This window comes from Abramis brama (assembly GCF_963993115.1).
Source record: "Abramis brama genome assembly, chromosome: 9".
Taxonomy (NCBI): domain Eukaryota; kingdom Metazoa; phylum Chordata; class Actinopteri; order Cypriniformes; family Leuciscidae; genus Abramis; species Abramis brama.
Window position 1 is genome coordinate 36,324,395 of NC_139971.1, and position 17,112 is coordinate 36,341,506.

Consider the following 17,112-nt stretch of genomic DNA (forward strand, 5'->3'; position numbering starts at 1 on the left):
GAAAAACTTTCCAAGACCACCTAGAATCATTGGACAGTAAGTTCGTCAATCAAACGGTCGTACCATACCCCCCTCCCCCCTCCCCCATCCCCCTCGCGTGCGTGACCGCGAGAGACGGAGAGAGAGAGTAATGGGTGGAGTCAGGGCCAGCATTGGAGGAAAGAAGGTAGAACCATTTGAGTTGTGTATTTTCAAAATCTGCCGGCCATTTTGCAAATCCCATACCCTACCTTTAATTTGAATCAATTATTTTAAAAGATTGAGTTGAATGAATGATTCAATGACTCAATCATATAGACATCTTTTGTTTTATTACTGGATGCATCAACATTTTAAATAAATCTCTTGAATTAATGTTTCAATGACGAATACATTTAAGTCACTTGTCGCCACCTACTGGTGTAACGATGGAATTGATACAATCTTTATTTGAAGCATTAAGTTACATGTTAAACTTATTTCCTCTACTTTGATTGCTATACCGACATCAGTGTTTATATCTGAGCTATAAACTTTTATCCCAAACTTTTGAACAGTTGTGTATTTCAAACATGTATGTCTACATTTGTTACATTTAAATCAGGTAAGCATTTTGTAATGTAATAATATTTGTTAAAGGTGTTATTGAAAGCGTTATCAAGAAAATCCGGCTTTTCTCTATAACGGTCCCTGCAGGGGGTCTGGATCTGTAAACGTTTAAGTTCTCTGTTTTATAAGATTATAACAATCCTAGACTGAACCACTTTTATATGTTCCTTTTTATGTATTACATACATTTTTGAAGACACCCATGAGGAAGTGACTATCTATCTATACATGCATATATTCTGATCAGGAAGTACTCATTGTTCTGTTTACATTATACTCAAGTGTCTTTGTCTGACTATAAATGTAGAGCTGAGGACAGAGATGTAAACATACTAGGGCTTGCACAACGTCAGATTTTTACTAGTCGACTAGCTTTCCAGAAAAGTAGTCAGCTAGTTGACATGCCGCATTAGAGGTCTTTGTTGTTTTTGGCAAGTCCAGCGCTCATTCATGCTGGCTGCATTGTCATGTTGGTGCAAAAACCCCATCTTGCCCCCATTCGCTTGTGTCTCGGTTTCAGGGCGGATTGCAACAATTTTGTATGTGAACTCCATATCAGATTGTTTAAAGCTGCAAGATCATGCTGAACGAAGTGAGTGCATGTTAGATCAGGAATGTTAAGAGAACATTGTGCTTGCTATCTTTTTCGTCTTCAAACTAAACTTGGGTCTTCAGCTGACAACGTTTAAATCCCGTGTGGCTAGCGCACTTCCCATAACGTTTACGCTCTAAATCAGTAGGCGAGGGTAGGTGGTCTTTTGTGGCTGTTCGGAAGCATTCGACCACATGCGTGTCTACACTACGAACTCAAACCGATCAAATGCGTTATCAACTACTTCTGGAAGTGGTCAAAACTGGACAAGCTCAAAACATTTTAGACCCCATTTACACCTTTAATTAGCGTCATCCACTTGTGATCCGATCGACCATAGTGCATCTTAATACCAGGTCTAAACAAGGCCTAAAACAGTGTGTGTGGTTCAGGTCTACCCCACGTTATGGGGACAAAATGTCCCAACAAAGATGGCAATATCCAAAATCCTTGTCCTTGTGGGGACATTTTTTTGGCCCCCATGAGGAAAACAACTTCTAAATCATACTAAGGGATGTTTTTTGAAAATGTAAAAATGCTTTAGTTTTTTAAAGGTTTAAAAATCTAAGGTTTAGGCCCAATCCCAATTCTCTGTCTTACCCCTTCCCCTTAGTTTTGCACGTCTCACGTGAACGTGCAAAACTAAGGGGAAGGGGTAAGACAGAGAATTGAGATTGGGCCTTAGTGTTAGGTGATTATAATAAACAGTTTTTGTACAGTAGAAAAAAAATTAGAACATTAGAAAATTAGTCCCCATAGAACATGAAAACCCAAAATGAGTGTGTGTGTGTCAGGCCCTTGGTCTTTGCCAGGTCGACTGTAATAGGAGCCATCTGAGTGAGTGTCTACTTTCAGTTTCTCACATTTGAAACAGATCAATGTTTCCATCCTCCCGTGGGAATCAAAAACCGATGTCCTTATTTATATTGCGACTTTCAAAAGACCCTAAACATTTGTTATTTTTATCACCTGAATTATTTAGTGGTCATCTGAGAAAAGTGAGAGAGTGAGAGTGACAGACAGACATTTCACTGGTTTTTATTGGTTTGCTAGCACCAGCTGTTAATTGCTCATAATGGAAATGTATTTTATATATATATGAAGAGTTCAGATGCAAAAGCCTCTAAGTGCCATCTGAAATTTTCTTCTAGAATGATCATTTTTATCAAGCTCATATATTTAAGTTCAGTAATTTTACTTAAATGACAATTAATAGGTAATTTTCATTGGCATTTAAGTGAAATTACTGAACTTAAATATACAAGCTTGATAAAAATGATCATTCTAGAAGAAAATTCATATTTTATTTTTAGCTTTTTTTGTGTTATTGTGATTTAAAATCATTTTAATAAAAACACCAAAAAATGTATATTTCAGTATATTCTAGAACTTTTTTAAGGGCTAAGCAAGTAATCATGATTTAATCTCTTTTTTATTTTTGTAGTTTATCACCAGTGGCATTAATAAAACATCATCTATCGTACATTTTTTATTTTTTATTCCTTAACAAAGACACCGAATGGTTTAAAACTGAATGCGATTTACTTTGTATTTTACACTTTGTACACCAAATTGAGTTACCAAATTAAGCATTTAAGATCAATTATGTAAACTACAAAAGTTTATTATGATTAATTACTTTACAAAATTGTATATAAGATAATAAAATATTAAACAACGTTACTGGTGCTTCTATAAAATGAATTGTAAACTGGTTTAGAACTATAATTTCACAGTAAGAGTGGTTTTGGTTGAACTAAGTGCAGTGCTGAGCTAATGATAGACAGGTAGCAGCCTTCAGGTCACCTGGGATTATATGTGTGTGTGTGTGTGTGCGTGTGTGCATGCGCGCACGCATACAAGTGGTCAAAAATATCATCCCCAAACACATGCTTCATCACACCTCTCTCTGGCACCAGTCTAATAAAACCAGTGTGATGTCTGGGTCTGCATAATGCCAGGCTTTGCCAGTCTGTCTGGCTTTTCTCATGCCGCACTAACACCATTTACTAAGACCAGCCGAGCACTGATGTGATAATTCATTGGCTTTCGCTTTCAGGCCAGACAATGCCATTATCCATCAAAGAAATGCATATAATATTATTTGAAAAGGGGGGTCAAAGCCTCATGATCTAAACATGACTTGCCATCTTTCAGTATTGCAGAACTGACAGATGTCCAAACCTAATTTCAGCTAAATCAATTGAATTAAGGGTTTTAGCCACAGTAACCTAGTGCCATTGGGGCCCCCCTTTGTGGTTTGGCTCCAGTGGGGTCATATTCTCTGTGAGAAACCCGTCCCTGCTGTTCCGAATGCTCTACTTTCCCCAGATCAAAGTCAGGCATGCCGTCTATCGCAGAAATAACACCATTTTATTGTAGCTAATGAGGTTCAAATATTAAATGTGAGAGTGAGTGAGGGAAAAGGCATTTAATAAGAGACGGTAAAACCCACGACAATGTACAAAATAACTTAGGAATCAGGAGGATGTCTACATTGGACACGCTGCACTCCAACACAGTGTTGGATGATAAAGACACAACTAATTTGTAATCCACTGAACATGATGATTAATACCCCCTCCTCATCACAAAACTCCATCTTCCACTGGTTTTTCAGTAGCACAAAATGAAGAGACAATAGCTATTTGGTTATACTGTGGCTATAGTAGTAGTCAACTAATAAAATCATTAATCATTCATCAATTGTATTTATCATTTAGAAGGCACTCGACATATGGCTTTTGACATGCGTAGTTATGATACTAATTAAAAAGATACACTATTTATCACTAGAATGCCTGTGTGAATGCGTCATCCAGACTTTACAGGTACTTGATTGCTTTTTCGAAATGTTGTGCATTACATAATGTACTGGCAGCATTAACAAAATATTGCAACTTTTTTTTTTTTTTTTGACTGACTGATTGACTGACACATTAGGTGAAATTAGCTCCTGTCAAATATACTGATCTGGATGGGATTGGTATCTCTGTAACTACTAAGATGGGAGTGTTTTTTTTTTTTTTTTTTTTTTTTTTAAGTGAGTGTTGCCAATAGGTTGTAGAAACTATTGGATAATGTGTGTGTACAGTATATATGAAACGCCTACAATACTTGAACCACTACCTATTTTACCCAGAAAGTTAGTTATGGTAGTCACAACAAGATATACAATGAATGGAAGCAAAAGTAAATGAGGAGAAACATTGTGTGGAAAAAAATTATAGATTTCAGGATTAATTTGCTCTGTTAATATTTTACAGAGGTTGTGTGACACATTGCTTGATTTGAACGAGATTAAAATAACAAAATATGTTTGTGTAAACGAATCTAGTCTGAATAGCATTCAGTCTTACATTAAAAAGATTATCTTATCATTTGTTTTTGGTCCTCTTGGTCTCATGAAGTTGAGTGCCTCTGATTTAGATCATGTTACATCTAATTGTCACTCACTGACTTCATGAATTATGCATAAATGAACTGTAATGGCGTAAAAGTAAACTTTTTTTTTTAAATTGATCAATACTGAGAGCAGGGTAGGACAGCCGCAGCCGTGACACACAGATAACAAGACATATTGCATCACTATCTGTACATTTTGAACATCACTATGTTTGCTTTCTATCTCCATTTCCAACCTTCCTCTGCCTTAGTATTATCACCATAGCTAGGTCAAGAAACAAACACACAAACACAAACTACATGCTCTCTAACATGGCTTCTGTTATGTGTGTAGGATTATCCATGAGGACGGTTTCTCTGGTGATGATGTGAAGCAGTACAAGCCTGTGGTCTTCAGCAACACCATCCAGTCTCTGGCCGCTATCGTGCGTGCCATGGACACACTGGGGCTGGAGTACGGAGACAAGGAGCGTAAAGTGAGTACAACACAAACCCTGATAAGCTGAAACACTCATTAAAGAGTGGCATTCCCATTGTGATTATAATTAATAACACTTATGATCAGCTGTAATTTCACTTTACTGGCCTGCAAGACCAAAGAACATTTACGCAAGACAAATATATACTGTTCTGTGTAAGGTGATTCAGGAAAATCAGATGACATGGGTAAATGACAGTGGCTTGTAGCCTTAGCCTTGTAACTATGAGCTATAATGAATTGAACTCAGTAAGATAATGGTTTTAAAGAGACCTTTAAACCTTTTTACATTTGGTTTTTATAGGAATATTCCAGGTTCAGTTTATTTCATTTTCTTAAAAAAAATAGAGGTGAGGCACTTGCAATGAGATTAAATGGGGCCATGCAATGTGAAGATAGTTTATAATAATATTAATTTATATACAATAGTGAATAAATAATATAATATAGTAATTATTAAAACTTTTTGTATTATTGTTAAAACCTATTGTAATAACTGAGCTGTAGAGGTGTTTAAATCATTTTTACAGTTGTTTTACGGTTTATGGTATTGCGTTATCGTGGCAACAAAGTTGTAAAATTTGATCTAGTTTTATACAGGTTTGTACGTTTTTTTTTCTTCCAAACTCCAATCATGATTCAAGGGATAACATTTTTATCATTTACTCACACTCAAGTTGTTCCAAACCTGTATGATTTTTTTCTTCTGCTGAACATAAAAGAAGATATTTCGAAGAATGTCTGTAATCAAACAGTTGACGGTTGCCATTGACTTCCATTGTATATATATTTTCTTACTATGGAAGTCAATGGCTACCGTCAACTGTTTGGTTACCAAAATTCTTTAAAATACCTTATTTTGTATTCAACAGAAGACAGAACCTCATACAGGTTTAGAACAACTGGAGGGTGAGTAAATGACTGAATTTTGAACCATTCCTTTAACACACATATTGTTTACATCGTTGGCTATACTGTTGAAAAATTGAGCATTTTGATTACATTATGCCACAATTACTTATTGTCAATGGATATTAACTTATACTGAACCTGGAATGTTCCTTTAATAATAAGAAAAATCGTTCTACTAAAGACTCTATGCATTAAAGACACAACCAGTAATCTAATCTAAAGGAAAACAGATGTGGTAAACATCGATAGACTCCAGCCACAGCAGATATCGTTTCCCTCTAAGTAAAATGGTTTGGTGCTGATGGGAAGCTTCATCTTAAGATTCCTCTGCTAATGCATTCTATCAGTGACAATATAAGACTCATAATCCCATTGTGCCCTTTCCCAAAAGCTTTCTCACTATAATGTCAGTTTCAGTGAACTCATTGACCTTTAGCAGGAAGAAATGTTTCACTTTAATCAAACCAAAGCTATCAGTATGGAGGGAACAGTCATCTGAAATATCCATTGATTTGAGATATTTTCTCTTGTGAGAAACAGAGCACGTCTTCATTTCCAGGTTGAGTTACACCTCAGGAAGCCGGCCTTGAAGGGCATCAGATCTATGTACCTAATAAGAGAGGTTACAGATAGCGATGTGGCATGATGTGTAAGTTTGTTGGAATGTGACTACTGGGCCCACATGGAACTTGACTTTTCTGCATTTTCTGCTGTTTTTTGTTGGGGAGAAGCACAATTTGGCACAATTATGACTTAAACAGATAAAGGAATATTACAGTTAAGGGACTATTCTGGGTTCAGTACAAGTTAAGCTCATTCCACAGCATTTGTGACAGCTTTTGTTGATTATCTAAAAAAAAAGAAAAGCAAAACCCAAAGTAAAGTTATATCCAAGTAAACTTGGATAACCTTTACAAAAAATGTTATTAAGCAATTACATTTTTTGAATGAAAATTTTAATAGATATTTTTTTCACACTAGAATCATGTTGTCACACACACATATTGTTTATGTTTTTTGGCTATAAACGGTTGAAACCGTTTATGGATTGGCCCTGTTCACTTCCATCATAAGTGCTTCATGATAAACCAGATTTTTGCCTTTTTTAAAGAAAAGAAATGACCTCCTTCATTCTTTTGGCAATCGAATGTTGTCAACAGTGCTTAACTTGTACTGAACCCGGAACATTCCTCTTATACAGCCCTGAGCGAATTCTGCATAGATCCTTCAGAGTTCTTTGTGCACCAATTCCATGTGGGCTGAGTTCTGTCTATTGCCAATGGTGGGATTGATCAGAATGGTATACAGTATGTGATGTGTTCCAAAGCTATAGAGAGAGGATCCTATATGACACTTTCCTCATTGTAAATCGCTAAATGACTAAATGTAAGTGCATACAGTATGTATACGTTATTCCTGAGAACAGATCACTTACACGCATCCACATGGACTCATGAACTCAGGCCAGCTGGCTCACACATTTTAAATCTGAAGTGTGAAGCTTTTATTGGAACAACCTAGCCTTTCTTTCTTTCTTTCTTTCTTTCTTTCTTTCTTTCTTTCTTTCTTTCTTTCTTTCTTTCTTTCTTTCTTTCTTTCTTTCTTTCTGTGTGTTTCTTGCTTTTATACCTTCTTAGCTTCCCTCTTTCACTCTCTCTATCTCACTGATCTGTCGGTCTGTGTATGCACAGGCACAACCCTCTCTCCTTCATATCTCCCTTCTCATATCTCCTCTTCTCTCTCACCAATCTGGCCCTGTTGCCATGACAACCTCATGTTTCGTCTCTCTCTCTCAATGCATTCCACAAGTCTGTGTCCATGGGCAATGTCACTTGCATTGCACTCTGCCCAGCACCAAAGAGGCAACAATCTCATGTGACCATACACGCAGTGTGTGTGACCAGAATGAGAAGTGTCCAAACACACACTCAAAAGCTCTATATAGAGAGACTTGAGTTGCAATTAATTTAATTTGAGTTTGACACTATCGTGTTACTGTGTGAAGCCTAAAATAAAAAGACAGAAATATTGGGAAAAATTGTTATGTAATTGTTGATTATAAAATATTTTATTATATGATGTATTATTTTATTATTAAATGTATTGTATTATTAATATTATTTGTTCGATCATTTTGTTATAATAAAATAATCAATATTATACCAATCTATGTTTAGCAATAATTTTAATATTGAGTGAAACATAAGTTGACATTTTTGTAACCATTTTATAATCTGCCATCTTGGGTTTATATTTACACCCTGCTCCAGTGTTGTTATTGTTAACTAAAAGCTATTAAAAATCTTTTTTGTTTATTGAAATGAAGCTGAAATAAAAAAGCCTGGTCTCATTGTTAATACGTAGGTACATTTGTACATTTACAGGTTGTACAATTGTTGTACGTTTGAATAGATGCTGAAACTTGCAATATGGACGTATTGGGGCAACATTTAATCATAAACATTATGACGTATTTAAGAAAATGTAAAATGTTTACGAATCTTTTATATCTTAGATATTTGTTTATATACCTTTTTATCATTTTATGGATACATTTTAGATCCCTTAACCCTACCCCAAACCTAAACATGACAATTTTATAGAGGATATAAAAAGAATAAAACATAATGGACAGAAATGTTTAGGAAAACGACAATTTTAGCCGCTAATCCCACTCCTACCTCTAAACCTACCCATTCTTAAATATATGTATTTATAAAGAAAAGCATAACAGATAAGTATAATAATACTAATTTATTTATTGCAAAAATGTCAAAAGCGGTTCCAAACGTAGTTCAAATGATGATGTGTTGCAGTCGCAGTATATAACAGTTATATAACAGTTTTGTATGGTTAAAAGCCGAATCTAAGTTATCTCTGAAAATCTTATCCCGATCCACTTTTTGAAGGCGCACATTTCTCATTTAAACGCACAGCAACGGAAACACGGCATGTGACAATCTGTGAAAATACTGATGAAGCAGGCGAGAGCCAATGAGCGTTTGAAGCATTTAAACGTTTATGTTCCACAGCAAACAAAATAAATATTACTAATAATAGTTAAACGATTACAGAAATTTAGTAGTTTATTATGTAGTTCTTCGAAATGAGTTTGCAGCAGATGTCACACAAAACAGAGCGAAATGTTATCATTTCAAAATATTAAGGCCATGATTTTAATATTAGGCCTAATTTATAGTTATACATAGACATGTCAAGCGTAGCATCAGTTCTGGCAGGCCAGCGTCATCGAATGATGGCGGTATCTGGATGTGTTATGCTACGCTCTGTGATAATTTGTTACAGGAGTCAATTTTCAGGAGCTGCCTATTTTTATATGTTCTGTATATGCCATGTACACATGACAGACATATTCCATGTACATTCTTGTCACGTCTCTATACATGCAGCTGTCCTGGTAATCACCCAGGATCCTTTTTCTTTGTAGTGTAATAGTGGATGATGCTATGGCCTGTGGCAGAAAGTCCATTCATCCTAGTTTGATTCAGAGCTCACCACAGCTCACTCATACAGCTCATCTCATTGCTGCCATGCTTATGGTCCTCTACATTACAGCAAAATGGCTGCCGTTCTGAGCGGAATGGGTTCCATAAGGAGTTCCAACATGTTGGTGTGACCTTGCCAGGGTTCCACACATCCTGAGCCACACTACGACTGATAATATAAATGGCAGTCTGTGGTGGGCAAGGGCCGTGAGCCCAGTGCCTGGCACCCAGATGGACACAGATGGGCTTTGCCATTCAAGCCCTCTGCTTTGACTGCAGCATCATGACGAAGCGAGTGAAAAACTCTACAAACCCAATTGGGTGTCACTAGTCTACGTGCTAAATGCATGCAAATTTATATTCAAAAATGCCCCAAAATAGAACTGAGCACTAGGATTGCAGTCAGAATTAGGAGTGTTTGCTCATGGAATGACTTTGAGTGAGAGACGGAAGTGAAAAGCTCTAAACTTAAAGTGATTTATCTCGCATTAGTGCTGACATTCTGGCGACAGCTCTCCTCTCTGGACATTTCTATTACTTATTCTTTAATAACAATAAATATGTGCATGCAGAATCAATTTAATGCATATTAAGTGTTTTTTGGGTTATACAAAGAGTTAGTTTATGGATCGGGTGCTGCAGTGTGTGAAAAATCTGTTCTTTCAGGCAAAACTGATTGGATGCGGGCAGTCACTCATATGAATTGCTGTTTGTGGCCACTTGGAATATGTCGACAAACCGGCTTTTAAAGTATCGAGACACATTAATGATGCTTTGTTTTTCCTTTAAACGTAATGGAAATCCCATAGGTGGCTTTTAAAGTAGTTCATGACTTGAGGCAAACTGGCATCCTTTGTGTTTAGTCTGAGTAGGGCTGCACGATTTATTGTATTTTAATAATGATCACGATTCCTGCCTCTCTTGATTAATTAAGCATAATTGGCCTGCTGTTTATTTATTTCGATTTTTTAATTTATTTGACATTTGTTATCTTGTATTGTTAATAACAAGCCTCCACAAGCTTTCATGCTTTGAGTTGTCAGATGCCACGAGTTTAAATCTCTTAGTCAGAGCTTTTCACTTAAATGGGTGCATTTTTCCACCTAGTGTTTTACCTATCTTCCCAACCTGGCGAACTTGCACATGTGCTCTCTCTGCACTGCAACAAAAGCTCTGATAATCACAGTCAAACATGTATGTTGGAGTTTAGCGATCTCCGTTTATTCTGCTCAAATGAAAGTGTAATACAGCCACTGTGTTCCTCTATGAGGCTGCTTATATTATTTACTGCAAGTAAATCTGTGAGCAGTGACAAACAGTAATTCCAAACATTAATCTCGACTATATTGTTTACGGGTGTGGTTGCTGAATAAATGCACTTACGTAACCTCTGTGCTATAATACAGAGTATTTTTGTTGTTTTAATAGGAAAACATTAACATAATTAGGAATTTTCATAATGTAGAAAGTGTTGCATTTATATGATAAATGTAATAAATCAGGAAACTACAGTAGATGAGGTTAAATAAACCCTGCATATGAGTTGACGTACTCTTGATTTGTGCTTTTGTGAAAGTGCAATAATTCTGATGTAAAATGTAAAAAGAAATGTTTCAAATGAGAACAATTATGATTAATAATCGTGATTATCATTTTTGAGCAAACAATAGTGATTATCAGTTTAACCATTATCGTGCTGTCCTAAGTTTTGGTTTAGATCCTTCATTGCTCTCTATGCAAACCGTCACTGGGGTATTTGGTAGTTTATTTTGTATGAGTCTACGGGCTTCTCTGCGTGTGTCACTGAGGGAAAACAGTTGAGAAATAAGGAAGAGAGGGTGCTGGCACCAGAATATTCCCTGCAGTCCCGGCAACGCCCCAGTGGTGCTCACGGTCCCACTCATTATCCAGAGAAAACTCATCTGAACAGCCTCATCATCAGCTAATAGTCTTAATGTAAGGCTGATTTGGAATTAATTAAAAAATAATGATGCCCACAGATAAATAATTTATAATAAATACTGTAATAATACATAAAAACAAGAATTGTCCATTTTGATTTCATGGTGACTTTAAGATAAGCAGTTTAAGGAGAAAATAAACTCCAGTTTGACATACACAATATTTTAGTATACTGCTTGAGAAACCCACATCCTGTTCTCCATTCATTTCTTTCTAAAATGTTGTGCAGTTTCATTTTGTGACTTTAGGTAAAAACATTAGTATAGATTTTATAGACTAACAGTGGCCATGGAAGTAGTAAGTAGTATGAGTTGGGAGTTCTCCCGCCCAGGGCCGGAGTGGGGCCACTTTTCAGCCCGGGAGTTTCAGGCCCAAGACCGGCCCACTTTTTCCATGGTGGAATTCCAAATTAGCACTTTTTCTAAATTGGATAAATGAAGCAACAGTTCAGCTCGTACTATTGTGTAGTTTATATTAATACCATGGGTTAACAAATAATGTAAAGGTTAAATAATAATTCACTTAGACTTTATAAGAAGCATTTGCGACTTTATTTCACACAATAAAGGTAGCCTACCTGAGAAAATGTTTTGGAATAGACGGGCTATGGACCCAACCAACTCTATGGGAGGGTAGGGGAGAACTCCCTCACAGGGTACAACCCATGCAGAGGCTGCGCGCTGCGGTGTCAGAATGCGGAACGTGTGTAGCCTATAATGTAACTAATGTGACATTGAAATGTGAAAGAAAAAAAATCCTCGACCGGCCCAAAAGTGAAGCGGCCCACCGGGAATTCTCCCGATTCTCCCGATTACCCACTCCGAGCCTGCTCCCGCCATTATATAGTCATAAATTCACATTTAAAGATCCTGAATGTGAAAATATTTGCATATTGCGTGCTCTTTTTGGTCCAGGTCACCCTGCATTTTGGTATGTTCTTTGTGAAGTTGTTGTAGACAGCCTGTACCATTGCTAAAAATCAGAGGGGAAGGTTGGCGTATTTATAGGATGTGTAAATTAATTTTGCGTGAGGCAGAACGAGAGCCCTCCAGAATTATTAACAGATATCTATCCCAGCAGATTACACCGCAGCCTCCATTTTAATTGAGACTTTAATTGAGAATTTATGTCATGTCTCTGGTGCTTGGATTTAGTAAACGGATGACTGGGTCCCTTCTCCCCAGCCTTACAGCTCATCTACACATATCCCAAATATAATTATTTCTGATGCATTTTAATTATATATTGGGTTAATCAGTTTACCTCAGTGAATCTTTACTCAGGAGAACCTACTTGTGTTTCCCGGGCTGTTGGTTTTTTTTTATTACAAGTTGTATGTCAGGGGTAGCACCTATTTGTTTGTGGTCCTGGTACACTTGGTATCACAATCATTTCCGAACCAAGGACCCCTTTCACAATCCAACTGTTTACAGACCCTACAGTAAATTTGAGCTTAACTTTAATAAAAAATAATAATAATAATAAAATAAAATAATAATAGGTAAATGGGTATTTTGCACACTTTGATAGAGCACTTCTAATAAATCACTGAATCACTCTCCCCACAATCTCAACTGTACCGAACCACTTTTTTAAATCTTTTATATATATATTTTTTATTTTATTTTGCTTAATGTCAGTAGTTTTATAGTGTATCTTTATCTTCAGTTTTTTACATATATGGGTAAAATATGTAAGTCTACAGTTTTCGTTTAGAATGTAGGAGACTGTAATCCAGACTTAATATTTTTTAGTAGGCTTTAGTAAACTAAGCAAAATTGCAACTGAACCTGATAGCCGATGAGCATGCTATAATAATGAGCATTTCCTTTTATAGAAAATAGCATCTACTGTTTTGGATTATTTAAAATGAATTAAAATCCAAAATCTTATACTTTTACAATTCTTTTTTTGGAAGTCACATTCAAAACACACAGCTCAAAAATCTGAGGAGGTACGTGTTTGAAAGGGTGTGATGCTTCTGAGCTGAATATTAGCTCCATGTTTTAGCTGGTTCATGCTTCAGCAAGGTTATTTGTGCAATCAGCTCAGCATGAGTGGTTTTGAGTTTTACTTTCTCTAGCAAAGTGTGTTGGCAAAGTTCTAACAGCCAATCAATGAAGTTGGGTATGATGAATGTGTCTCCCAGTGCTGCCCTTGCCCAAACTGTGCTGCTGTCACTCTCTAGCAGATCTGTGATCTTAATTGGAGAGCCAAAATTAAAGCGATCAGGAACAAATATCACCTCAGCCAGATGGTCCACGTTAGTGGGCTAGTGAGCTGGCCACGTCTTCGGCATATGGCCAGCTCTTATTACGACAGACACATCAGTCTTTGTGTATGTGTGTGTTTAAACATGAGTGCACATGTGAGAGTGTGATTGTGACAGGCTGTATTTTTGCTCTTGAGTACTGTAATAACATTAGAGCTTTACTGACAAGCTGTTTGACAGCATGGGAAAAGACAGAGAAAGAGAATGAATGAGTTTATTGTTGCTCCTTAGAATATCTGATCTGAATCTCTACAAATGTTTCTTTATTGGGTCGCTGGTATATTCCCTCATAGAGAGTCTAGTCAGCCAGAGATCAGAGTGTAAAATGGTTAATGCAGAGTCATGAAGGAATAATGTCTCTCAGCAGTTGCAAAGGTTACACTCAATTCATTAAAGCTTCATAGAGTGGCGGATGTATGGAGTCCTAACACGTCTTTAATATTGGCATTAGTCGTCATTTTTAAATCTTCTCTGCCATGATATGAGATATTAAAAAGAGTATTTTTCCTGCCAAGTTAAAAGAAAGTGTCAAACATTAAAGGGTTATTTCACTCAAAAAGAAAAATTCTGTCATCATTTACTCTCCTATATGTCGTTCCAAACCCGAGTATCTTCAATTTTTGTTTTGTTTTTAGTTAGGATTAGTTTTACGATCTTTTTATCGTAAAACTCTTTTTTTATCATCTTTTTATCAACTTTTTGTAACAACAAAGTGGTAGTTGTATGGATGTCAATGGAGGGACAGAAATCTCAGATTTCATCAAAAATATCTTTATTTGTGTTTTGAAGATGAATATAAGTCTTAAGGGTTTGGAATGATGTGAGGGTAAGTATTGATGACATTTTTTTTCATTTTGTGAAAAAAAAAAAATCACAATTCAACTTCTATATTGAATGATACGATGACTTGCACTGTTAATCAAATATTCAAGAAAAAATAGATAAATAATTCCATTATTATTGAGACAAAATATATTTTTTTGTAAAAATATTGCAGTATTAGGGCTCCAGACTAATATTTCAGAGCAGTGACACCGGTGCTGCCAAGTTCTATGGAAGGTGACACCAGTACCTGATTTAGTAAAAAATAATATATTTTTAAAAAAATAATATTTAATGTTTTGTCTCATTGAAATGGATATTTTACAGTAACTTGTGCTGACAGTAGCAGTAGCTTAAGTTGGGATGTGGATGCAAATGCGACCTAAACAAAGTTAAGTCACACCGGTCCGGCAGGAAAAAAGTTTGCAAAATGTATCAATTTTGTTGCAGTCCTGGCTTGCATGAAATATTTATGGCCAGTACAGTTACAGGATCACCCTCAATGTAAAATGACATTATTTTCCTATTTGTTGTTATTTCCATACCACTGATGGTTTTCCTCATGTTTCCTGTTGTTTGTTGCCTCTGGGCAGACTAAAAGGAATAATGGTTTTGTTGAAAGTATGACCAACACATGAATATTTACATGACACCCACATTGTATACGCCTCTGGAATACAGTGATGACAACCAATTTGTGTTCGCACAAGAGAGATGAAGACCTCCTACTGTTTTTTTACAGTTACTTTTTACTCTCCACCACTGTTAACCTCTTTAGCAACACTGTATTAAAGTAAATGACCCTGGAAAGTGCTCTTTAAAACCGACAAAAATGGAAGAATGAGAGCATAAAATCGAAGTATAAAATCGATTGGTGGACTTGAACCCAACCCACAAAGCTCCCCAAGGGTAACAGGGATGTCTATTTTGTTCAATGGAGGCACAAATCTGGCTTGAGGTGTTTATTTTGTTTTATTTATTTTATTTTTTATATTTTATTGCTGATTTAATCATAAATGCCATTATGTACTGGCTTTATTCGCAGGCTAACAATCAGCAGTTGATTGGCACCCTGAGAATGGCATTACTACAACACATCTTCAAGCCAATCAATTATCCTAATCAATAAAATAGCCAAGAACCGAATAGGGAAGCAATTTGTCCATCATCATTGCTTAAAAAGAATATAGCTTTGGATTCTTATATGAGCCTTATTTAAGGCCACAAAAAATGGCTTTTAAATACAGCTACTCCATGTTCAAGGCAACAGAAGGGGTTTCAGATGTACAGTAGAAAACCTGGACACACTCTGCCCAGTCTCTACATGCATGTGTGGATTTCAGCCTAATTGACATGGCAGTATTTTTTTAGTTCTGGCCTCATTCAGAAATGCCTGTGCATTCATCCCATAACAACCAGGGCTTTGGGGCTTTTGGTTTTGATCTGAATCCGCTTTGACTTGTTTTTCAGAATTTCTCCTCGTAGCACCCTCAGAGACATCTTTGCCTTTGTTACCAAGAATGACTCCTTCGCATCATATGACCCGTCCCATGAACGGCGTGTCCAAAATGGACATTCAGGCTGAAAACAGGTTCATCACCCCTTCCTTCAGTACCTCCCCATTTGTTAAAGCCTTCTCAACCCCAGCCAGATTAAACAAGCACAGTGCTGAAGCTGGAGAGCAATGAGGTTCTGTAGTGCTCTGGATTTAGATGTAATCGGTGACTGGTAGAACTACCAGCACCATTAATAAAATGGGATTTGACGCTTCTGGGGATGTAATAGCGCCAGCACCTGCAGCGATGATGTTTAGAACAGCACTAAGCCTCCGCAATTACAAATGAAGAAATGATTTCTTGCACTTACCCTAAAAATGGACAGATTTTGCCAGATCTTGATGGCCCTTGGGGTGAGATTACTGTAGATGCTGAGAAATGACCCAGCGGAAAATTTGAAGAGAAATAGCACATTATATTGCAGCGAGGCCACTGTGATTGCCTAGTTACCTGTGGTCACAGTGTGGAACATCATTTACACTTAAGCTCACCTTGTTTGGTCGAGAGATTTGTGATGATGCTTTACACTCTTGATCTACTTTCCAAAAAAAGCCATAGTGTATTTGACTGTACTGTAGATCTTTCCAAGATCTTTTCATCCAATCCTAATTTTAGAGTCAAAACAGTCCATTTTATAATATGAGTTTGACTTTATTGAATCTTTTCTTTTAGTATTATTTATTTCGAAGCTGTTTTTGCACTGATGCCAGATTTGAATTTTTGTGTGCAAGCTTGGCTGCATCTGGATATCAATTACTGCTTGAGGAAAACTACCAAAAAATTAAAAAGCTACATAACACTTTGATATACAGACTGCTTAAAATTTCTTGTTTAGAAAGATCATTATCAAGAACACAGAACACTGATTTTTATACTTTGATTATTTACTGTTCTTGAACAGCTTTGGTTTATTTTATACAGTGTAAAAAATGTCTTAATGGTTTTTTAATGTTATAGATTAATATAAATTGTTAACATTTTACTAATTATATATATATAATTTTTTTTACCTCAGTAGG

General features: G+C 36.3%; 1 protein-coding gene across 2 annotated transcripts in view; it reads left to right on the top strand.

Moving 5' to 3' along the window:
• The window catches only part of gnao1a (guanine nucleotide binding protein (G protein), alpha activating activity polypeptide O, a), a 91,813-nt gene that overhangs the window by 14,234 nt on the left and 60,467 nt on the right, over positions 1-17,112 (top strand). For both annotated transcript variants that reach the window (XM_084123854.1, XM_084123853.1), the window contains exon 3: positions 4,920-5,061. In XM_084123854.1, the coding sequence (XP_083979980.1) occupies positions 4,920-5,061 (142 nt within the window). The remainder of the gene's footprint in view (positions 1-4,919; positions 5,062-17,112) is intronic.